The sequence below is a fragment of the Myotis lucifugus genome, unplaced genomic scaffold (assembly GCF_000147115.1).
Source record: "Myotis lucifugus unplaced genomic scaffold, Myoluc2.0 scaffold_49, whole genome shotgun sequence".
In the NCBI taxonomy this organism is placed as follows: domain Eukaryota; kingdom Metazoa; phylum Chordata; class Mammalia; order Chiroptera; family Vespertilionidae; genus Myotis; species Myotis lucifugus.
The window spans coordinates 1,289,426-1,315,235 of record NW_005871097.1 but is presented as its reverse complement, the minus strand read 5'-3'; the positions used below and the strand labels follow the sequence as shown (position 1 = coordinate 1,315,235).

The window sequence follows — 25,810 nt, the reverse complement described above, 5'->3', positions numbered from 1 at the left end:
GTTCATAGCTGTATCATCACAATAACCCCCAAAGTGGAAATAATCCCAATGACACTAATCGGTGGGCGGATAAACAGAATGTGACCTAGCCACACAATGGAAGACTATTCAGCCAGAAAAGGAACCAAATTGCCAACATAGACTATAGCACAGAGAACCTCAAAAAGAGTGTGCAGTGAAAGAAGCTCCATGCAAAGGACCACACATGCTATCATTCAGTTTCTGGCAAATCTATGCAGAGGGTAGATCAGCAGGGGTCTGGGGCTGGGTGGGAATGGGATTTAACTGAAAGGTGGAACAGGGATCTTTTCTGGGGGTGATAGAAACATACGAAACCTAGCTTGTGGTGATGGCTGCACAACTAGGAAAACTGACTAGAAACCATTGAATTGTGCACTTTAAATGTGTGCATTTTATGATATGTAAGTTATACCTCAATAACTCTAATAAACAAAAGCAGAGAGGACTGATACTGGTCAGAAAGGCCCTTCCTCCTGTTCTAGCAGGTTTACACACACATGAAGACCCCTCGGAGGAACACAGGAGGGAGGGTTTCAGGCCAAGGAGTTGCCTGAAGCCTTTGGCTCTCTTTTTAGGCTCTGAGAGCCTTTGGGCAGTTGCATGGAAAAGGCCCTCTGTGTCCATCCTGAGATTTCTGTTTTGCAAAGAGTAATTATATACAGGGGAATTTTCTGCCCAAAATGAGACCTCTTTTTTATTATTCCCCAAACACCCCAGCATCATTTTGCAATGCAAAATTCATGCCTCCTCAAGCCAATCACTTGGGAAAATTTGATATGTGATAATGAATTATACACGTCTTTGTGAAAATTTTTTCTCCTTGGGGATGCTAATTATGAGATAAATTGTTGGGGGTTTTATGCCTTGAAATAAGTTCTTGTCATATCAGAGTCCCTCTTGCTACATTTTGCCAAGCTAATTGGCGGCTTCCAAAGAGGAGGATTTAAGTCATTTTCAATTAAGGTAATAAAAATATGTTCCAGTCTTATGTACATATATACACACTCATATACCTATTGATATATGTATATCAGAAACAATGAAAATCCAGATTATGGTGGAGTCCTTGATGCAATCTTTTTCCATTTTGAGTGCATGTACCTCCCTAGTTTACAACTGAAAAGTCATTTCTAATATATAAAAGTTCCCTTTAGATAGGGAATGTGTCTCTATTATGGGCATCCAATGGCCAACATACAATAATTCTCTTGTTGAATAAAAGTCTTCCAAAGCTGAGACAGTAATCACCCAAACTAAGGCCAACTCTATCCACTGTACAGCTTGGTGCTGCAGGGACAGAGAACAGCCATCTGGCTTTTATAGCTTATTTCAGAGCTATAAAATCAAAAGCACTGTCTCATAATTCCATTAAGTAAGATCTTTGTGATCCTTGTATTATACCTTAGGGGATCATAAACCTTTACTTATCTAAAATTAGTATGGAACTTCTTCCCAAAGATGAAAATTTTTGCTATAGTTGCTTTTAAGCAGGAATTTCAAAAAGCCATAGGCAGCTTTTTTAATTATATATTTTTATTGATTTCAGAGAGGAAGGGAGAGGGAAAGAGAAAAACATCAATGATGAGAGAGAATCATTGATTGGCTGCCTCCTGCATGCCCCCTACTAGGGATGAGCCCACAATCCTGTGACCGTTTAGTCCACAGGCTGATGCTGTATCCACTGAGCCAAACCGGCTATGGCCATAGGTAGCGTTTGAGCACCATTCTACTCATTGGTCTTGTAAATGGAAAGCTATCTGGCAATTTTAGACCACTCTGTGAATCCGGTCCCTCTCAACACTTAAATGATCCATCACTGACACATGGAAAAGAAGCTCCAATTCCTCAAATCCACTTAGCGTACCATATTCCTGTCCTTGGAAACGTAATCCTATCAAAGCATGAGGTACCAGAATTCACTCAAGTAACAGACTATTTCTATGACAGACCAATAAGATATCCTACTTAGTTATCTGAGGAATACTGTTGTTCAGAATTATCCATGATTCCAAATTACGTGCTGCTAAACTTGAAAGAGATGCCACCATTTTGCCGATTGCTTAGAAACCCTCAGAAACCTCAGAGCACTACATTGACCCAATATTTGAAGGCAAAAAAGAAAGTAAGGCAATCTTGTTGCCACAGTAGCTGGCTAAGTGCATCATTATGACAAAGTTCAAACAACTTGAAATCTAAGACAATACACCGTTCACTTCAATTATCAATTGCCAACAAGCCAAGCTCTGATTACCAGCAAAAGTCTCTGTACGTGCATTCACTCCTACAAGACGTGCAGAGGTTCCAAAATCAGAGATTTTCACCACTCCACTATAGGTATTCACCAGAATATTATCACCCTGTAGAAAAGAAAGAACAAATGCTTAAAGACAGATTTCAAAAAACCCGAAAGCAAAACAGAGTTGGACCTTAAGAAACAGTGATCTGAGATGCATTTACAAGACCTCTTTGGCTCAGACAAGCAAATACCTTTATGTCTCTGTGCACAATCTGGTTTTGGTGGAGATAGTTCAGGCCTTCCAGGATCTGCTTAGTGTAAACCTTGAGGGTGGACTCCTTTATCGGCCCCCACTTTGATTTCAAAAGAGAAGAAAGGCTTCCTGGAAATGGATACAGCAGAAAACTCATCAGCGTGACGAAGATTAAGTTCTAAGAGTGCAGGGAAATAAAGTCCGGTGATGTTTCGATCCTAATATAAGCACTCATACCAAAATCTTTGTAGCTGGGCTAAAGGCAATGCCTTTTCCTCCATCTGTTGCCTGTTTCCAAATGAGTGAGCACTGCAGCCAGAGAAGGAACTAGAAGTGAATCAGCACATCAGCCTGACCGGAGGAGGTGGATAGTGGAACCCCTTTGTGACCCTGGAAATTTAGGGGGGCCACCTTTGGGTTTAGCTCTGATCAGCCGTACAAAGTCAGAAGAAGAGCGTAACAGTTGCTCTGTGACCTTGGGATGGCTGGCCCAACACTGTAGATCCTGGATATATGTCTCAGCCACTCAGCTTGGATCAAAGCCACATCTTACCCCTCACCCTGAGTTCAGAGGTGGACAGGACCAGAGGGAGGGGCTTTTTAGGGCGACAGGGACCAGGATCAGAGGAGGCTGGGTCTCTCCATCCTCATTATGAGAAGTCCCCAATGCCAGGTCATAGGGACAGTGCCATCTGAGCAAACCCCTGCAATTATACTATTAAACATTAAACCTTTAGGCCCAAAGTCAGGGGTCCTCAAACTTTTTAAACAGGGGGCCAGTTCACTGTCCCTCAGACCGTTGGAGAACTGGACTATAGTTTAAAAAAAAACTATGAACAAATTCCTATGCACACTGCACATACCTTATTTTGAAGTAAAAAAACAAAACGGGAATAAATACAATATTTGTATTTGCATGTGGCCCGCGGGCTGTAGTTTGAGGACCCCTGCTCAAAGTAAACCTCCCTTCACTTTATTTTTAAAGGTCATTGTGCAGGCCCTTAGGCATCAGCCAGCCTTGGCTCCCCCACCCTCTGCCTCTTTACCCAGAGCTGTGGGGGGGGAAAAAAACACCTTGCTATGCCTCAGTTTCCCCATCTGCAAAAGGGGATGTATACATCTATTGTCATTCTTAAACCTCACACCTAGAATATTAATTAACGTGAATAGCAACTGACATATTTTCTTTTAGACTATGAGTAACCTGAGGGAAGAGGAAACTTTATTTCTCCTTAATGTAATCCTCAAAATCAAGCCCACTGTCTGGCTCTTAATATACATAAGTTAGGCTCCTACTATAATAGTAGGCTATTAATACTTGTTAGTTGAATGAGTAAATACAGATTTCTAACTGAAGTTCTTACATTTGTATCGAGATTATAATTATCATTACTATTAATTTTTTAATTACTTAAATGAAGACGTACTGAGTTCTTGCTCTCTGCCACACACCATTTCATTTTAAGAGCTTGACATACATTTTCTCATTCAATCCATCCAAACTCTCACTAAGAGAGGGTCAGTATTACTCTAATACTTATTATCACACCTGTGGACGAAAAGGGGCCACATGCTAACCTAATTCAGGAAAGGCCTGCGTGGCGTGGCAGCCTTGCAAACGCAAGAGACCTAAAGTAACCACAAAGGATGGTCTGAAATGAAAACCTTTCATGAAAAAGCAGCATATAGTGGGTAGTCATGTCCTAGGTCAGTATCTTCCCCAACAAAGATCAACTAAGATCTTTACTGAGCCTATTGTCTTTTTGCATCTAAGATAACTTACCTGTGAAATGTCAGGGTAACTTTAACTTCTCTTTTTCTGGACCCCTCAGGGCACAGCCCTGGCGCCCTGACTGAGACCACAGATTCCCTCATTGTTATTTTTATCATATTAATTGTTGACTGTTAACTCCCTTACACCCACCTGTGTAAAGAAGCATGTGTCTATCATTTTACTATTTACCCAATCCCAGAGGTTTCCCCGCTTTGCTTTCTCCCACCTCCCTAATCTATCACCAATGGATTTTATGTAACCCACTTATGTCTCCTCCTTTGATTGTAATGTATAAAACAAGGTGAGCCCTAGCCAGTTTGGCTCAGTGGATAGAGCATTGGTCTGCAGACTGAGGGGTCCCAGGTTTTATTTTGGTCAAGAGCACATGCCTATGTTATGTTGAAGGCTCGATTCCCTAGTAGGAGGCAGCCAATCAATGATTCTCTCTCATCATTCATGTTTCTATCTCTCTTTCTCCCTTCCTCTCAGAAATCAACAAAATATATTAAAACAAGGTGAAAAACCGCCATTCTCTGGAGCACTATCTCAATACATTGAGATTCTGCTTCCTGGCAACTGTCAACAGTTTGGCTCAAGTAAACTCACAATTTTTTTTACAGGTTTTAATGTGTGTGTGTGTGTGTGTGTGTGTGTGTATGTGTGTGTTTTACGTTTACACACCAATTATTGTAGTGATTGTATTACTACAATTTATATTTCATTTAGTCAATCAGAAAACTGAGGGCACAGAGAAGTAAAGAATTTGCCTGAGGTCACACAACTTGCAAACAGACCAATTCAAATGAGACGATCTGGCTCCAGACACAAGGAACTCACAGTTTTGCACCATACTGCTGCTTTTGGGGATTTTGTAGATAAAGCACTGGTGTTGATTTCACTGTCAACATGTTATTTTACAATGTCATTTTAATAAACTTCTGTCCTGCCTTGTTTAAACCACCTTTAAACTCCTAGATTGTGAAGGCCTTAAGACTGGAGACTACGCTTTACTCATCTCTGTCTCCATCACTCAGCAGACCCTCAATGAATATTTGATGATTGAATTAAGAAACCAGAAATGGACTGTTTGTGACAATGGAAAGTTGCATCCAACTCCTCTGAGAAATAAATGCTTTTCCACATCTGAGAGGTCTGTCATTGTTTAAATGGCAGGATGGATAATGATATGCATATTATATCCCATCAGTGATTTTCAGAGTGTGAGACCAGAAGACCAGCGACTACTCACCCCCAGGCACCTGCTCCATGAATATCTTAATGTAGCCATTTTCAGAAACAGAGCCCAGGTACTGAACGATATTGCGGTGCTTGAGGTTCTTGTGCAGGGCTATTTCATCATGAAGAGATTGGGAGTTCCTAGTAGGAAAAACAAAGCCAGTGTCACCTGCCAAATCCCAGGGGCTTAGGGTCCACATTATATCACCAGTACCTGCCCTATTGCTGGCCATCACTTCTTTCTGGAAACTTTTTCTCCCTTGGATCCCATGAGCCTAATCAGCTTCCCATTTGTAAATTAGGGGTAATAATACCAGCCACACAGGACTGCTGGGGACCAAAGTGGGTTAAATTTCTCAGACACTCATTGGAGTGCCTGCTGTGTGGTAGGTACTCATTAAATGGCTGCTGTTGTTATGATCACTAGTGTGTTAGGGCCTGAACTCTTTAACCATCCTTGGCCTCTCTCACCAGCCCCCATGAAGGGTGGTGTCCTAAAAGGTTCTGTCCTCAGCATTCTAGTCTCATTCTGCAGACTCACTCTAGACTATAGCAGAAGGCACCTAATGGACCTCCCTGTCCCAGCTTCTGGCCTCTTAAGTCTATTCTATCCCTAGTCACCATACTCCCTCTTCCTAAAACATACATCTCATCACTTAATTTTCCTTCACAAAGTTCACATAAAGACTATATTGCTTAACATGGCACAAAAGAACCTTCAAACTCAGGTCAGACTACATCTTTTAAATTTTTTGCCTCATCTCAAGAACCCTTTACTGCCCCACTTTCTATATTCAAGTCACTACAACAATTTGTTGTTCTCTGAATACACCATGCTTAACAGCGCTGTTCTTCCCTCAGCATAGAATGCTCTGGCCTCCTTTTCTACCAAGCAAACTCCTAGTCATCCCTCAAAGTTGATTTATTTTCTTAAACTTGCCACAAATCACCCAGGAAAAGTAATTCATTCCTTTCCTATGCTCTACAAACTCTCTGTGTACCCTTTTTTAATAACACTTGTTACTCTAGCTTCCAGGCAGGTTTCTGTATTCCCTACCAAACTGGGAGAACCCTGGGATAAGGACAGTATCCTAGTAACCTTTTAGTCTCCAGTGCCAACCCAGAATCTGGCACAGAGAAAGTGCCAAATATCATAAGTTCAGGCTGTAAATTTAGGAAATGGGACAAAACAGTCTCTAAGGTGCCCTCTAGCTCTGAATCCCAGGAACAACGATCAGCAATGAAAAGCTGAAACAACTATAGCAATCAGTTGAAGGAGATAGTACATGCAGCAACCCCCCTCCCCCCAAAAAAACACTTCATAGTCAACACTGCAATGTACTTATTTAGAATTACGTGGGAAATAAATTTTAAAAGGAATAATAATTTAATTAGACTCTAAAAATGTGAAGAAATGAGTTAAGCTGGAAAAGGTTAATGGGGGGGGGGGAGAATGAGGACCTATGTAATACTTTCAACAATAAAGATTTTTTAAAAAGTTATAAAAAAAGAAATGAGTTAGTATTACTGGTGATGAAAAAAAAACACACAAAACAACAACACCCAAAATCTATGTGTGGGGTTGAAAGGCAGGGTATAAAAGAAGTCTGTATTGCAAAAAGCTAAATTTTTACCACATTTCATATTCTGTAAAAATATAAAACTGTCGACTTAGTTGATGGGTGGAAATAAAACTAATTTTCTTTTAAAGTATGACTGCAATCCCCATGCCTCTTGGTTCCTCTCAATCTATTTATAATATGCAGAGAACAAAAGTAAATCACCCTTATTACTAGAGAATTGCAAATTTTTTGATGACATAATGTTCTTATCCTTAAATCCTTTGCACCATTGGTGGTGGACACGGGATTTGGTTGTGGAGGTGATGCCTGAAGAAATGTGGAAGGTCTGCCCCACTTGCCTGAAATCTTTCTCTGGGATTTCTTTGATGGCGATCCGTAGTTGATTACTCAGGTCTCTCCCGGCATACACGATCCCGTATGAGCCTTTTCCCAGCACAACTCGATTACCATTCATATCAAGGTCATACTCATACTAAAGAAGGAAAAGCAAAATTGAAAAGCACACCACTTGTGGAGAAGCCCCATAACAGCCCAAACATTGTACTGCAGTTTTTAAAAACTTCTGAAGCCCAGCTGGTGTGGCTCAGTGGCCGAGCTTTGATCCATGAACCAGGAAATCATGGTTCCACTCCTGGTCAGGGTTTGATCCTCAGCAGGGGGCTTGCAGGAGGCAGCTGATCAATGATTCTCTCTCATCATTGGTGTTTCTATCTCTCTCTCCCTTCCTCTCTGAAATCAATAAAAATATATTTTAAAAAATAAATAAAAACTTATGAATAATGTTCAGTACCAAGCAAGTCACATTTCTTAGGTTATGTTCTTTTAATTAAATACTTATTTTAAAGGGGTAGAATTCTGTTACCCATATATTCATAACATGATTTTATGAAATAGAATCCAAGAAATTAAAAAATATGGCTCATCTGAAACTTAGCTGGCTCACCCTTTGGAGATTACTCCCCATTTTAATGCTGCAATTTAAAAATGGTTCTTAGCATGTTAACTACCCCAAATAGGTGTTTTCCTGCATGATCCCTTATTAACGTATTAGAAAACAAACCTTTCTATAGCCCAGAATGAATGGGAAGGTCAATAAAATTAAATTTGTCTTAATACAAAGTACATATGCTGGGCCTCCTCCCCACCCCCCTTTGAATGTATAAATCCAGCATTACATATACTGTACAAATTGACCTATAATTAGGACTGCTATTTTGTTCCCCAAAATTTATCATCAAAAGTTGGTACACAGCTGCATTCTAGTTCAGCGGTCGCCAACCGGTGGTCCGCTGACCACTGGTGGTCTGTGAAGTCCAAAAGGTTGGTGACTGCTGTTCTAGTTGATTCTTCTTGAGGATTAAAACAAATGGAACTCTATGCTGAGCAATACTTACGTAAAGCAGAAGCAACAACGGATTATTTCTGTTGCTTCCTATGCTCTACTGTGCCAACTTATGGAAGTACAGAGAACAGCGTGCATGCATGTCTCTTCCCATCTACTTCTAGGGGTGCTCATGACAATTAAGGTTATTAATGAGTCCCCATTACTGTCTGATTAAACCAGACATCATCAGCCTGCTCCATAAAAGGTTTCTATTACACACCTTTCTCTGTCCCACATCTGTTACCTTCAAAGTACATCCCTTAGTTCATTCCTACAATAAACATTGATTCTAAGCTAAGAATTCAAATACCTGACTCAATTATTAAAATTACCCCTTTGATATTTTTCTGAAAGCAGCTTCAAGGAATTAATTTCAGTGTAATTTGAAAGTATAATAAAATTCCATTAAATAGTAATCATTGGGAGAACCTGAATTAATGGAAAATCTGAATAATTGAGCAAGATTTAAATATATGTGTAATGGTGTACTACAACTGTGCTGTTCAAAAGAGCTTATGATGATCCTATTTTCTTAAAAATGATTTTAAAATCGTTATATTTAATATATTATATGCAAGTAGCTATAACTAAAGTCATTGTAGGCATAAATGAAAAAGTCTGCTTCTAGTTGGTCAACCATTTTTCTTGTAATCTCACAAACATGATTAACTGGCTTAGAAAAAACTTTTCCAGAGATTGTGTATAACGGAAAATTTTAGTCTAGTCTATGCCAAAGTTTTCTTAAACATCCTGGCTGAGAGTTTTTCTATAGAGATGCATTAAACCTAATCTCTGAAAGCCATGGATAGTGATGGTTAGCTCGTTCATAAATGAGTATTTTTAAATATACATATACAATTTTTTCACAAAAAATGCAGTATTTTCTTTAAGCATCAAAGATACAATAAATAACTTTTTCCATGTTCTAGGTCTTCTGTGACTCACCTCTAAGGTGTCCTCATCATTGTCTTCCTCCAGCTTCACTGTATTGTCCACTTCATTTGTTATCATCTCTTTGACCAAAAAACAAAATCTACAACAGCAAATGTCACAAAGATGCTGCTAATTATGATCACTTTTATTCCCTAACTTTACTTTAGCCATCTTACATTAAACTACAATAAAATATAAAACAAGCTTTTATAAGTTCATGGGACAATCAATCCACTCCTTGATTTGACATGGTACTTTAATGGTTATCTAATCTAGTTCAAATACTGACATGATACTCGAATCCCTTCTATCCAGTATCCCCACCAACTGGCTAGCCGATTGATGCTTAAACACTCTAGTGATAGAGAAGTCATTACTACATAAGGCACCCCATTCTTTGAAAAACTCAATGAGAAATGCTTCACTTATATTGAACTAAGACTTCTTTTATGTGGGTCTCATCCACAGATTCCTTAGAATTAATCCCCTTTTTATATAACAGCCCATTAGAAAAAGTACATAATTTTACTATGTCCCTATTAAGTTTTTCCTCCTTGTTCCCTCAATGTTCCCCCAGGACTTGTTTGTGAGTCACTCCACTAACAGATAATTCTTCAAAAGTGTCCCTGGACTACTCTTTAAGTCCATCCCCGTGACAGTGTTCCAGAGATGATTTAATCATTATTAAGGACAGTGGGACCATCAACTCTCAAGTTGTAGACACTCTAGTTAATGGTTGGAAATAAGGTCTTTAACAGGGGAGATGTAAGGAAGAAATGTACAAGGTGGCCTCATCATTCTGCTGACACAGATTAAGCTTAATATCAACTATTATGCATAAATCTTTCTCAAAAATCCTTCTGGGCCACATCAGTCACTTCCTAGATTTGGGTAGTTGTTTATTTGCATACAAGTGATTTGACTAATTATAAACTTTTTTTTTAGAGTTACCGTAAGACTCAAACAAATTGAAATTTGGCTCCAAGAGAAATGAAACATGTCCACACAAAAATTTACATGCAAATGTTCATAACAGCATTATTAATAATAGCCCAAAAGTGGAAACAACCCAAATGCCTTTAATTGATGAACATATAAATTAAATGTGGTCTATCCATGCAATTGAATATTCTTCAGCCACAGAAAAGTATGAAGTACTGGTACATGCTACAACACAGATGAACTTGAAAATTTTATATTAAGTGGAAGAAGCCAGTCACAAAAGACCACATATTGTATTTTATTTATATGAAATGTCAAAAATAAGCAAATCTATAGAGACAGAAAGTAGATTAATGGTTGCATAGGGCTGGGGTTGAAGGGAAAATGGGGAGTGACTGTCAAATATTGAGTTTCTTTGGTGAGTGATGAAAATATTCTAAAAGTAGATGTGATTATTGCAAAACTGTAAATATACTAAAAAGAACATTAAATTGCATACTTTAAATGTCTGACTCATGTGGTATGTGAATCATATCTCAATAAAGCTGTAAAAATAATTTTCCTTAAGTAAAAATTTCAGGAAAGGCAGTAGAGCAATAAATATTTTTCACAACAAAGGCCCTTAAAAAATGATTCACCATAATTAGATTGCAAATATTTGAACCAGGTATAACTCACCTACTACAGTGCTCTTTGGTGGAAAAGCAGATTTGAAAGTCATCAGAGTTATCATAGATGTAAAGAAAGCAACACTGTTCATCAAATGTGGATATGCTGTAAAAATTTAAAGCATTAAGAATGTTCTTATATATGTTAATTTTTAAATTTAGAAAACAATCTAATAACAGCTTTTCTTCCATTTTACAAAATTTTAAGACTCATTGTTTTAATGGATTTAAATAGTAGGGACATTTATCTTGGTTATGTTTGAGTTTATATTCATCAACTGACTTTATTATGTATCAAGAACTTACTATATATTCATATGGGCAACAGGAAAGGGGATAAAATATGGTCTCTGTCCTCAAGAATTTAAAATTTCATAAGACAGGAAAGGTATTTGTAAAATAATTTATTATAATATAGGAATTTCTAGACTTCAAAAATACCCTACTTTTTTTAAAAAGTTATTTCTCTCCCTTTAAAGTGATGTAAACTTTATCCTACAGGTGATTCATTCAGTGGCCTGTGGACTCAGAATCAGAGAAAGGATATAGAGCTGTGTGGTGCAAGCCCTTAATTTGGTGGAAGCTAGAAGAAGCTGAGACCTAGACAGGCTGTGACTTTCCCAAGGTCAAACAGCAAGAGAGGGATTAGAACTCAGCTGCTTCAGACCTGCTCCCATCCTCAGATGTGCTGACAGGGTAAGACTCAGAGTATAGCTGTAAAAATTTGTAAAATTTGAGACTTGAATGGTCATCACTCCTGAAACAAAGAGCATGCACCACACCTCTCCTCAGAACACCAACCCAACCCCTTCACTAATAACAATGTCCAGGAGAACTCAGCCAAGTGTCATTACCAAGTAGCTCCCCACTTTAGTTTGGGGGGGGTAGAGGTGGGGGGGGGATGGTTGCCCTGAGAACTTGCACAGTATTGGATCAAAGAAAAAATACTTTCTCTTTATATAGATATATAACTTCATTATTTTTTTTAAAGTTTGAGATGAGAGTTTGATCTGTTACATAGAAAAAAGATACTAAAGCATGCAATAGATTGACAATTTCAGAGGGAAGGAGGGGGCAGGAAGAGATTAACCAAAGAACTTATATATGCATATATGCATAACTCATGGGCAGACATAGTGCAGTGAAGGCCTGGAGAAGGGGTGGGAGCAGAGTGGAGGAGGTGAATGGGGGACAAAAAGGGGATAGCTACAATACTTTCAACAATAAGTATAAATTTTTTAAAAATGCAAGTTAAAATACCCCCCCCCCCGCAAAAACAAGCCAAGAAGTCATTACTAGCAATACATTATGAATTAACTCAGATAGGGTAAACAAAAGAGAAAATAGTACCTTTTTGATTCCCTTAACAATTAGAATATCACATTATCAATAAGTGGAAACATTAAAGTAATAAAAAATCATTATCTGGAAGAGATCAACCAAAGGACTTGTATGCATGCATATAAGCCAAACCAATGGACATGGACAACAGGGGGATGAGAGCATGAGTGGGGGGGGATGGGGGTTAATGGGGGGGATAAGGACACATTTGTAATACCTTAACTAATAAAGAATTAAAAAAATAATTACATTTTATCTTACGTTCTTACCTTATTCCCTTAATGGAAGTGGCTTCAAAATTCCATTCATGGATTTGTTTCTGCAGGCATCAAAGACAAAAGTCAGTAGCTTGATTTTTTCCATGTAAAGAATAATTTTTGGTTTCATTCTATAGTCAATCACTTCTGCTATTTTACTTTTTAGAAATACATATATTTTTATTGAGTTCATAGAGGAAGGGAGAGGGAGATAGAAACATCAATGATGAGCAAGAGAATCATTGACTGGTGCCTCCTGCACGCCCCCTACTGAGGATCGAGCCCACATACCTGGCATGTGCCCTGACCAGGAATCAAACTGTGACCTCCTAGTTCATAGGTTGACACCCACTGAGCCACACCAACCTGGCTGCTATTTTACTTTCAATAGAGGCTTAGGGGTTAGAACAATATATTTTGCATAATTTGGAAACCAGGAGCATTTTCTAATGTATTATAAATATTCATTTGTTATCTCTAACCCAGTTTAAAGCAAATGATCTAAATTTGAAATAGAAACAATAAGCACATAAGTATACAATGGCTGGCCTTTCATCTTCTGTCAACATATCAGGAACATTCTAAAATGAGTGTGAGAACAGCCCACCTAAGGTGAGTGACCTGAAAAAATGTTTGGAGAAGCAAGAATGTGGCAGACACCAGTCAGTGTTCACCAATTTTTATTTCTTTTTCTACCTGGGCACATAACTAGTAACTCTTTTCACAGCCTCCCTTGCAACTAGGTGCGACATATATTGGCCTTCTGACCAATGGGATGCAAGCAGGAGAGATGTGCATCACCTGCAGGCCTGGCTCATAAAACCCTCCACAGGAGTGTTCTATATTCTTTCTCCATTTACTACAAGATGGAATGGGGACCCTGCCAATCTGTATAGCATATGAGACATAAACTTTTATCATGTTAATACACTGACATTTGGGGGTTATTTGTTTTAGCAGCTAGCCTACTATGACTAACTGAAATTTCAATTTGTACAAGATGCACTTTTAAAAAAAATAACTGTCCCCTTCTTCCACCACTATTTCCTGACCTTAAAGTTTGCACAAAATTGAGCCTCAGAAGGAATGTCTGAAATCCCAGTTTCAGTGGCCATAGACTATATTACCAATACATCACAACAATAATTTAAAATAAGAAAATACATTTGATTAGTCTGAGGAATGTCACAAATTACCAGGTAATCGCCCCACCCCCCGCCGCCCCTGCGAAGAGACGTGTAAGAGCCAAATGACTGAGCATATTGCTCAGGAGACCAGTTACAAGCAGTTGGGTGACAAATTTCTTGGAGCCATGACAACAGGAACAACTGGGAGGATAGTTCCCAATGGGAGAAGATCCATTCATACATGTTTATTAAGCACCTATTATGAGCCAGGCAAGGTACAAGCACTAAAGATATGACAGAGAACAACAATGTCCCTGCCTTGATGGGGCTTACGATAGAGTGAGGGAGATGGGCAATAAATTAAATTAAATAGCAAATTAATATGTGATGGAGGATGAAGAGTGCTGCAAAGAAAAATAAAGCAGGGAAGGGCATTAAAGTGGGGCAGGAGGTCATGATGCTAAACCAGATGTTCAGGGAAGGCCTGATAACTTTGAACAGAAAAAGTGAGGGTGAAAGAATGAGCCATGCAGATGTCTGGGGGAACAGTACCAAGCAGAGAAAACAGCACGTGCAAAGGCCCTGAAGTAGCAGTGTGCTTGGCACGTTTGGGGACCAGTAAGGAGGGATCTCAATGGAATGAGTGAGGGGGTAGCGGTAAAGGAGATTAGAGAGTTCATGAGGGAGATCATGCGGGGCCTTGGAGGCTATCATCAGGACTTCAGCTTCTACTCTGAGATGGGAAGCCGACTAAGGCTGTAAAAGATGAAAGCCATGACAGCAGTGCTACCGCCCCCTGGTGGGTGCTGCAGCGATCCAGAGGGATGGTGATGGCCACAGGTGCATTTGTTTTAACTTTCTATTCTGAGTTCAATAAATAGTTTCATAATTTCAAACTTCAATGTTTCTAATTTATACCTTTCTTTACTATATTTTACGAAAAAGGTAGAAACATTAATACATATATTTTTCTGTTTAATTGCTATTAAAATTTAAAAAAAGTAATTTCCAGGGGGCGCTGAGTAATATTTTTTCTGGAAAGGGGGTGGTAGGCCAAATAAGTTTGGGAACCACTGCTGTAAAAGATGAAAGCCATGACAGCAGACCCACCCATGTAGAGATTGAGTGTATTTCAGAGGAAAGGTGTATTCAAAGTCACTGAAAGAGAGTATTGTTGCAGAGCGGGAATCTGCCTTTGGATTCAGGTACAGAAATATGAACCAGGGCCGATACAAGAGAGCCCTGTCTGACCCACATGCCCAGCAAGAGGCTGCACATATGCAGAAAGCTCAGCCACACAAGTTTTCAAAATATTCCCAGATCACAGGTTTACTCTAGGGCAGTGGTCAGCAAACTGCAGCTCTTTGGCCCCTTGAGTGTGGCTCTTCCACAAAATACCGACTTCTGCGCACGGGCCACGAAGTTTCAATGGCACTGTACATGCGCGCCCGCAGGTGGTATTTTGTGGAAGAGCCAAACTCAAGGGGCCAAAGGACCGCATGTGGCTCGCAAGCCGCAGTTTGCCAACCACTGCTCTAGGGTATCTTTTAGGGAACTTCTCAATTTGGGAGAAAGATTTACTAGTTAAGAAAGTAAACAATAGGGACCTTCCCTCTTTCCCTTTATGTCATAATCAATAGGCATTTGGGGAGGGGAGCTGATTTGTAGGACCTATGGGTATAAAAACATAGAAGTCATGCATGGGCTGGCAATGCAGTTGGGGAGACATTTAGGAAAACTGATAAGTGACAGGATGTACTTTGTACATGATACAGGCAATGGGGTAGCCTACAGACATTCAGTGGAAGGGTGGTCAGAGATGCCTTTATAAAAGTTAGACTTGGGTAATTAGAAAAAGGAATTCCAGGGAGGAAGAAGGATAAAAGCAAAAGTGCTAATGTGAGCCCTGTGATGCCAGCCTGGGGGGGCAGTAGGATGGAATAGCAACTGCTATTCTGACTTCTACTGCCACAGAGACTTTTGCCTGTTCTAGAATATTACATAAACGAAACTGTAAAGTCTGTGCTCTCTCGTATCTGCAAGTGGAGCTTGTCAGGAACTTTGGTAGGGAATGCAGGACTGGATGCACTGTTTCTGCTTTGGTGTCCTGGTGGGTCAACTGGCACTGAGTACTTGATCAGGAAAGCCACAACTGTTTTCCTCCTGTTGGAGCCTTCTGTAAGGTAGTGTCCTAATCTTTTCTGAGAGGGGATATTTAAACATCTAAATCACGGTAAGGAAATAGTCAAGATTGTAACTTTCCATGTCAGAGTCAGAAGCCCTGAGTAAACGTGCACAGGAAGCAGAGCCAGGGTGGGCTATGGAGAAATGGGCTAGGAAGCCGGAGGGAGGGCATGCCTCCAAGATCCCCTGGGCCCCACTCGGCTTCTGCCCTCCTACCCCCAGAATGCAGACTTTTGGGGAGGAATCTTGGGTGTCTATGACAATTTTGTGTTAAGAGCACAGACTTCTTGTGTAAGTTTGTACTGTTTCTGATATAAGTATAAAAGGCACCCCCCAAAAGGGGCTTCCCAAATCCAGCAGCCCTACCCATGGGGACAGTGTTGGTAGCCATTATGTGTCTGTTGGTGACTTTGGGGCCCATGAGGAGCTGAGGGAGAAGTGCTGCATTTGCCTCTGCCCTGTGTGACCTTGCATGGATGTGCTGCATGAAGCTTGTGCCAGCTTGGGAAGGCCAATTTTTCACATCTCTTCCTAACCCCACACTTGGTGACCCAATGTAGCTTGTTTGAAAGTGGCCATGGTTGGAGAATTTATACCATAGAAATCAGTAAGCATGACAAGTCAGCCCTCTGCTCCGGTGTCCGTGGGAGAGTTGGTTGTTAAACATTGACCAGCGTAAGTTCCTGTATCCTTGGCTAATAAACCACAACTTAATCTCATCTTATAGAGATGCTGTGTGTGGGTGAACATGTGAATATGTGTGATCTCTCCCACCATTCATAGCCCACGGGGAAAAATTCAACAACACTGTGTAGAAAAATGTCATTTCATTCTAGGCAAATATGATTGCTTTCACAATCGGCAGAATTTCAAAATTCAACATGAGGGCAAAATCAAAGGCAATTTATATTTTTCTCAGATGAATGCTCTGACAACTATAAGCACTTGTATGGAACATTTCATCAGTCAAGGAAAACTAACAGTTGCTGCTTATGTAGTTGTTTCTCAGTTCTTTTTTTTTAAAATATATTTTATTGATTTTTTTACAGAGAGGAAGGGAGAAGGATAGAGAGTTAGAAACATTGATGAGAGAGAAACATCGATCAGCTGCCTCCTGCACACCCTCCACTGGGGATGTGCCCGAAACCAAGGTACATGCCCTTGACCGGAATCGAACCTGGGACCTTTCAGTCTGCAGTCCGACGCTCCATCCACTGAGCCAAACCGGCTACGGCCTTTCTCAGTTCTTATTATGAACTATATACAAAGTAAAACATTTACAACTAGTAAGGTAGTATATGTACCAATGGAAATTTCCATTAAGGGCCAGCAACCATTATAGGATTCAAATGCAGTAGGCAAAGTCTGAAGAATTCCATGAGGCCAAAACAATTTTGCTGCAAAAGTATGAAGAGTAACTTTAATACGATTAATTTTTCCTACAACTACATGTCATAATATGAGCTACTTTGTACCTATATCAATGGAATAGTGAAATTACAGATCAGAATTTTGAAAATTTTGAAAATAAGCAAAGTTGGTCTCTGGTATAAGAATTCCAACATTGAGAACAGAGTGCTTCATGGAGATAGTGTCTGGAGAGAGGCACAAAGGAAGCACGAAAGGGTTTTGGTGGGTGAATCTCTTTCTTGACCTGCACTGAGTACCCACGTATGTTCACTTGGTCAAAATCAATAATTTATGACTGATGCACTTTTCTGTGTCTATGTAATACTTCAATAAAAGGCTAAAAAACCCAGATGAAAATTTAATAGAAGACACATGCATTCTTCAAATGACCATGTATGTATTTTATTATAGCTTTAATTTTTCTTTTGTACTGAAATATTTAATGCACACAGGACAGGAAAAAAAGCCCCAAGCACATTATGGCAGCTTGTCTTCACTAATGGCTGCTGACTCTATTATCAATGAGAAGGCTGCTTCACTGTTAAATATTAGACAAGTTTACTGGCTTAGGCTTGTATTATGGGCTGAATGTTTATGTCCCTTCCAATTCATCTATTGGAGCCCTAACTCCTAATGTGATGGCATTTAGAGGTGAGGTCTTTGGGAGGTAATTAAGTCATGAGGGTGGAGCCCTCATGATAGGATTAGTACCCTTATAAGAGACAGGAGAGAGCTCCCTGTCTCTCTCTCTCACTCACATGAGGACAAAGCAAGACCACCATCTAGAAACCAGAAAGTGGGCTCTCACCAGAACCTCACTATGCTGGGACTCTGATCTTAGACTTTCTAGCCTCTAGAACTACAAGAAATAAATTTCTGTTAAGTCACTCAGTCTATGGTATTGTTACAGCATCTCAAGCAGATGAAGACAACTTGAGATATCATTCATGACTTAGGTCTAATTATTATTTAAAGAACTACACATATTTAATATGCATAACTTGATGAGTTTAGGTGTATGCAAAGCCCCATGACATCATAACCACAATCAAAGTAATAGACATATCCATCACCCCCAAGTGTTCTTGTGTCCCTTGGTTTTTGTTTTTATTTATTTGTGTGTGTGTGTTCAGAACACATAACATGGGATTTACCCTCTTAAATTTTGAAGGGCACAATACCATATTGTTAACTACAGGCACTAAATTGTACAGCAGATAGTTGTAGTGTATTCATCTAGCATAACTCAAACTTTACACCCATTAACAATGGGAAGTTGTATCATTACTATTTCTGATAAGGAATTTCTAATATGATACTGAGCTTCTACTCATTGTCCAATGAATGTAGCACTTTATTTTTTTAAAGATATTGCTTATTTTCACCTGATTAAAATAATTTGCCCACACGCTTGTTTCCAGGGAAAAAAATCTTTCTTTGCCAAGTTATTATGGCAGAATGCTCTCTACACTCCATGAAAACATACATAGCAAATAGATCTATCTAGTGCACTTGTCAAAGATGCTACATCTTTTTATTACTACAAATAATTTTATTTATAACTTTAATACAATTAATTTTTTCTACAACTACATGTCACAACATGAGCTATTTTGTACCTATATCAATGGAATAGTGAAATATTTTATTAAAGCAAAAAGCTAGTGAAGTACTTTAGATATGTAGAAATAAAAATATAGCTGTTATCACAAAACATCAGGCCTGGTCTAGCATTTCTATAATCTCTTTAATGGGCAATTAAATTCAAATGTTTCCACTCCTATATGGTTGGTGTGAGTAAAATCGGAAAGGTACAAGTTTGATGGCAGCTATTGAACGTTAAATGTGTTTAGTCCTGAATCCAACAGGACCATTTCTGGGAATCCCTGCTCTGGAAACAGCTACATGAGCGTAGTAGGGTGTAACCGCCAATGTGCACCAGCACAGCTACCATTGGCTAGAGAGCAAAACAGACCTAAATACGCATCAGCAGGAAAGTGGTCAAACAAATTATGGTTTATCCATATTCAGAAATGAATCACATGATACTAGTACAGGAATGTTACCCTTAAAAAATCAAGTGGATCTGTGTGTGCTTCATAAAAACTGTCCATGTGTACAAACCAGTAAAAAAAGCATGTTGCAAAACAATGAATATATAGTATATGACCTCACTTTAATGAGTGCCTTTCTCTCTTATATATTATATAATACATATAATGTGTGTATGTATACACACATTATAAACATATAAGTGAGTTTAGAAAAAAGATATAGATAGCCACCAAATCATTGGGGATGGGAATGAGAACTAGGTTTAGGAGATTTGTAGGGACTTGCCCTTTATTCCTTATCTACTACCTCACTGTTTAACTTTTTTTCAACAAGCCTGCATTAATTTATCTATATATACACATACATACATAATATAAATATATATAATGGAAAAATCTGCCTTCTTTCTTTCATCTGTGGTTATACTCTCTCATCTACTCCCATAACTCAGAAGTTAGGCACAGCTGCCTGCTCTTTCAAGTACAACATAGACTCCTCTACTTGAGAATCAAATATTTGATTAAATCATTCTATATAATAAAAGCCTAATATGCAAATCGACTGAATGGTGGAACAACCAGGGGGCGGAGCTGGTGAGTGGGCAGCTCCAGGCCAGCCAAGGTAGGTGTCAGCGGGCAGAGGGAGGAGACGGTGATGGGGGGGAGCGTGGGGGTGGTGATGGGGGGTTGGGGTGGGGCAATGGGGGGCAGGGCTGGCCGCTCGACAGCTGGCACCATCCCCTGATCCTAATCAGCCCTCAGGTCTAAGCCGCCAGTCAGACATTCCCCAAGGGCTCCTGGTCTGTGAGAGGGTGCAGGCCAGGCTGAGGGACCCCTCCCCCCCACACACACTGAGTGCATGAATTTTCATGCACTGGGCCTCTAGTACAGAATAAAGAAAAAGCTGTTGATGATCTTTTTTTTACCGTTTCTGGGGGTGAGACAAGCCACAGAGAAACCATCCTCTCCTCAGCATCATTATTTATAGAGACATATGATGGCTGGTAGATTTTGGTTGTTGGTTCTATCACCAGAACCTAGAAGAAGAATGGATTTCTGTAATGCACAGGAATATACAAAATAGGTCACCCTGCCCACTGAGGAAGTGGGAAGCTGTGTACTCCACAAACACTCATGAAGGACCTGTAACCCTATTCTAAGACCTATGGACACAGAAGCCCACAACAGGAGTCTCTGTCATCAGGAGGCCGTTGTCCTGATGGGGCAGATGGAAGAACAGATAGGGATATACAGTATCATATAGAACTGTGAAGAAATAAGGCAGAATAAAGGTGAGAGTTGGAGGGGGGAGCTTCTTTAGACAGGGTAGTCAAGAAAGGCCTGGTTGGGGAAGTGACAGAAAAAAAGAGGGATGCTATAGTTTTTGAGAGATATGAGGACGTTAACTGGTTGGTCACAGGTAGGTACCAATTCTAAAAAATGCAAGGGGATGAAAAAGTGAGGTGACGTCAGCCATGTTTTATATTGTTAGGGTAGAGAGAGAGGAAGGTGGGGAGGGGAGCAGAATGTACAGGAAAGAGATAGTGAATTTCCAAAATAAATAAAGCAGAATGTTTAAGATTGCTTAGCCTGGGAAGAGATTATCATTTCAAATAAGTTAATCTGTTATTAGCTTTTTAATGAGATTCTTGAATGCTACGTGTTCACAAAATCTCATGGCATACATATGAAACACAATTATTTGAAGTTGTTTCCAGAATGTTTAGATATCTTACTTAGGCCTCCTTATAAGATGGTCATAAAACTGCAACAAAAATTCAATAAAAAGATAAAAGCAATTTTGCTTCTCAGTAAAATTTTAAAAAGTAATTTGTGGCACTAGAGACAAACCAAACCCCAAGAGAAAACTGCTTTGAATTCCAAAATTTCACTATTAGTACTGCCCTGTTCTAGAGCACCGTGGCGCTACTGACATTGTAGGATGGACAATTCTGTGTGTGGGGAGGTGGGACTGTCCTGTGCACGGTGGGATGTTTAGTGGCATCCATGGCCTCTACTCCATAAGCTGCCAGTTGCAATACCTTCCCCACAATTGTGACAACCAAAAATGTCTCCAGACATTGCTAAATGTCCCATGGGAGACAAAATCACTCTATTGTAGAGAATACAGTATTTATTGAAAAAAATCCACTGGACCCACACAGTTCAAACCCATGTTGTTCAAGGGTCAACTGTATAGCCAATATTTTCTAGTAAGTTGATCTATCACTGGTTGATTCCACATAAGATTGATGAATAGTTTAACTATTCAATTACTCTAAGTATTCAATAATTAGATGGCACCAATCCCCAGTTTCTTTTTACTTTTATCTTAAAGAAATAAATGCTAAATAAAACAAGCCAGACAGAGAGACAAGTATCACATGATCTGACTTATATGTGGAATTTAATGAAAAAAAAATCTGACAAACAAATAGATCCAGAGACATGGGAGCATGCAAGAGACTGAGGATTCTCAAATGGAAGGGACAAGGAGGGAAGAGATCAACCAAAGAACTCATATTCATATATGCATAACCCATGGACACAGACAATAGTGGGATAAAAGCCTAGGGAGAGAATGGGAGTAGAGAAGAGGGGGTCAATGGGGAAAAAGGGGGGGGGGACATCTGTAATACTTTCAACAATAAAGATTAATTTTTAAAAAGAAACAAATTTAGGATATCTTACTGGAAATCTGAGTCCATTAGCAACTTCCTTTGATGCCTCAAAAATTAAATCTAACCAGAAGTTAAGCAGTTCTCGCCTGGATAACGGTGCGATGAATTTCTTGAAGCGCAGAATTAAAAACAAATTCTGAACTAATGATCGTAGGTACCTGGAAAAATCACAAGCACCAATAAATTAGATTCCCAAAGAAAGTGAGTTCAATTCTATTCCCTTTAAAAGAAGTTTCCTGAAAGCTTTTTATTTAAATTAATATTGTGTAGTGAGTGCTTCTTAATCATTTGGCAGCCATATACTTAATTAAAATAAGCCCAAATAGTGGGCAAAATAATTTTACTCAACAAAATCATACAACATGACTTTTTATCAAAATTGGTCTAAACCTCAATTTAGGTACACAGTGCTTCAAAGCAGAGCCTGGCAAGCATTTGCTGTCTTAAATAAGAGAATGTAGTTTGAAGTTCAAAGCACTTGTAAAATGACAGAATTTCAAACTCATTATCTTTTTCTTTTTAAATTCAACTTTTTATTTTGAGACTTACATTCAGTGGTAAGAGACAACACTGAGAGACCCTATGTACCCCTTGCCTTGGCCTGGTTTACTCCACCCCAACGGTAATATTTCATAAATTCTAGATCAATGTCACAATCAGGATATTGACCTTCATACAGCCAAGACAGAGAACATTTCTATTGCCACAAGGATTCGTCTTGTTTCCTCCCTTCTATAGTCACACCTTCTTCCCTCATTCCCAACTCCTGGACCGCTGGCAATCACTGATGTGAAACTTACTGTCTTTTTTTAAAAAAATTAGATCTGAGCAGGTAGATTTTGATATTCTGAGATCTTGAATCCAACCACAACTTTACTGTTCATAGGCAAGTCTAACTTTTTGAAATAGTTCCTAGGCAGTGGTGGTCACATTTTCTGTAGCACTAAACAGGGATGTTCAGGTGAAAGCATCCGAGTACTATTTTTCGCTTTGAGGATAAAGTCTAGAGCTATCCTGGGAAGACAGATCAGTTAGACTATGAATGACTTGCTTGGATACTGTGCAGTACAGGATTAATTCAGCTGGCCTGTGTTGCCCAAACTCTACACATTCCAAAGAAAAATCTGACCCTAGACTGGTTTCTGGAAAATCACCTCTAAGCTCTTGGGATAGCCTGCTTGAGATAGGAGTGTCTTTGTTTACCTGAAACCGTGAGCCATAGCAGATAGTTTATACTAACAATATGATGCATGATGGGGGCCTTGGGCAATGCTGTTATCAGTGTGATCTCCAGAGAGATGGGGGACTCAGTGACTAAGGTCAGTTACATGGATACTCCATACCTACATAACTGATTCCCAATAAAAACCCTGGACACCAATATTTGGTGAGCTTCCCTAGTTGGCAATACTTTGGGCATGCTGTACTGCATTGCTGTTGAGAAAATTAAACAATGTCCATATGACACCACAGAGAGAGGACAACCAGAAGTTTGTGCCTGGTCTCCCTGGACTCTGCCGTGTGTGCCTTTTGCCTTTGCTGATTCTAATCTGTATACTTCTACTATAATACCACGAGTATAACAACTTTTCTGAGTTCTGAGAGTCCTTCTAACAAATCATGAACCTGAGGGTGATCTTGAACCCAAAACAATAGGTATCAACAGTAAGTCAGCACAAGCCCTGATGTAATGAGAACATACTCAAGCCTCAGGCCTGCTCTCCATGGAGTCAGCTAAAATTAATATTCTGGAACAGCAGCCACTCAGGGAGGACCAGAGGTTCAGCCTGCCTCTGTGTTCTCTTAGCTTCAGAGAACTTTCGAGAGGTTGATATGGTTTGGGGACCAAATTTAAGTCCTTCAGACTGGGAAGAAATGGGGTCAAACTAGATATGACTGAAGAGATTCCTACAATTAGGAGTTCAAATTGACCCACTGTGATGAGAAATAAGAGGGGAGAAAATCAACATAGATTGTTAAAAGTAAAAATTTGTAAATTATGTAAGTAATCCAAATATATCTTCAACAAATCAGATGAGGAAAAACAGATTAAAAACATATTAAGGCTGGCCCGCTGGTGTTGCTCAGTGGTTTGAACATCATCCCATGTACCAAGAGATCACTGGGTTGGATTCCCGGACAGGGGGATGTGCAGGAGGCAGCCTATCATTTATGTTTCTATCTCTCTCCCTCTCCCTTCCTCTCTCTCTAAAAAAAAAATCAATAAAAACATATATTAAAAAGGGAGGCTTATTTGATTACATCAAACCCACCCAAGATAATCTTTTTAAAAATTTATAAGGCTAGCCCTGGCTGAGTGGCTCAGTTGGTTGGAGTGTTGTCCTATATACTAAAAGACTACATGTTTGATTCCTGGTCAGGGCACATACCTAGGTTGCAGGTTCAGTCTCCAATTGGGGTGCATACAGGAGGCAAATGAGCGATGTTTCTTTCTCACATTGATGTTCTCTCTCTCCCTCCCCCACCTCTCTCTCATCAATAAATATATCCTCAGGTGAGGATTAAAAAAAACACACAAAAAGTTATAAGGGAAAAAAGTTATAAAGCTATCACCCTGAGATAACCACTATCAATATTTTAGAGAAAATCCATCAATCATCATTTTTCATTATAAAAATATCTACTTAGCATCTACTATGGAATGGTTGCAATCAAGAAGATAACCACTTTTTAAGGGACTTAATGACTATTAGAAAAGTCAGGTATTGTCCAACCCACCTAGACCTTTCTCTGAGTCACATATTTTTAATTAAAATGAGTCCATAGAAAAGTGGTTCTCCAAGTGTGGTCCCAGGACCATCAGCATCAGTTTGTACTACTAATTTGTAAATGCAAATTCTCAGGCCCTACCCTAGACCTTTTGAAGTAGAAGGGTGAGCCCAGCAATCTGTTTTTTAATCAATACAGATGATTCTAATATATGCCAAAGTTTGAGAACCACTGAGGCAGAACATCATTTTCTTGCTGTTTTTCCAGCTTTATGATCTGCTTTCTCACATATGCACAATATGTATTAGTATCAAAGAATGTTTTGTTCTTGAGGACCTCGATGGCCTGAAGAAATGAATAGGACAAAGTTTTATCTTGTAGATACAGTATGTAGGGATATATTCTGTATGTGCATATGTCTGTCTTTCCCTCCATTCACATAAAACCAAGTGATCCCTCAGAGTTGTTCTTTCTGCCCTAACTTTGCTATAATGAAGAAGTTAGAAGGAGGAACATAGTAATTGCTATTGTTTTTTGCATTTATACCTTTCCTCCCTGGCAGAAACATTTCAAGACATGATCTGATATTGAGAAGGATAATGATAATGCAGAGATGGCTCACCAGACTGGAGGCTTCAATCTGAACAACTGCTCTGCTGCCTGGATGGACTTCTCGACATTATTAGCCAACATGGTGACGCTGAGGAACTGACCCACATCCCAGTAATTGTTCATTTTCTCCAAGCGCCCTTTTCTTCCCAACATACTGCTCAGCTGGATACCTTAAGAATATGAATTTTAGATAAAGTCATAAAAATGTATCTAGTTTCTATCATATTATGCCAGCCTTTCGATAGAAGAAAAATGGGCATTTTACTTTGACTACTGTCTCAGGTGAGCCATCAGAGAGTAATTCTTCCTTCTGAAATTTAATGCTAGTTTTGTGACTATAATTTTTAATGCTGAATTTGTGTTACCAAAGCATCAACATCTGCA

At 39.3% G+C, this 25,810-nt stretch overlaps 1 protein-coding gene across 1 annotated transcript in view; it reads right to left on the bottom strand.

The window, feature by feature from the left end:
• The window catches only part of MAP3K15 (mitogen-activated protein kinase kinase kinase 15), a 75,104-nt gene that overhangs the window by 24,628 nt on the left and 24,666 nt on the right, over positions 1 to 25,810 (bottom strand). The window contains exons 9-18 of the mRNA XM_023753736.1: positions 25,437 to 25,596; positions 22,095 to 22,242; positions 20,330 to 20,440; positions 12,641 to 12,690; positions 11,041 to 11,136; positions 9,433 to 9,520; positions 7,442 to 7,575; positions 5,534 to 5,661; positions 2,509 to 2,639; positions 2,273 to 2,378 (exon numbers count right to left, since the gene is read on the bottom strand). Of these exons, the coding sequence (XP_023609504.1) occupies positions 2,273 to 2,378; positions 2,509 to 2,639; positions 5,534 to 5,661; positions 7,442 to 7,575; positions 9,433 to 9,520; positions 11,041 to 11,136; positions 12,641 to 12,690; positions 20,330 to 20,440; positions 22,095 to 22,242; positions 25,437 to 25,596 (1,152 nt within the window). The remainder of the gene's footprint in view (positions 1 to 2,272; positions 2,379 to 2,508; positions 2,640 to 5,533; positions 5,662 to 7,441; positions 7,576 to 9,432; positions 9,521 to 11,040; positions 11,137 to 12,640; positions 12,691 to 20,329; positions 20,441 to 22,094; positions 22,243 to 25,436; positions 25,597 to 25,810) is intronic.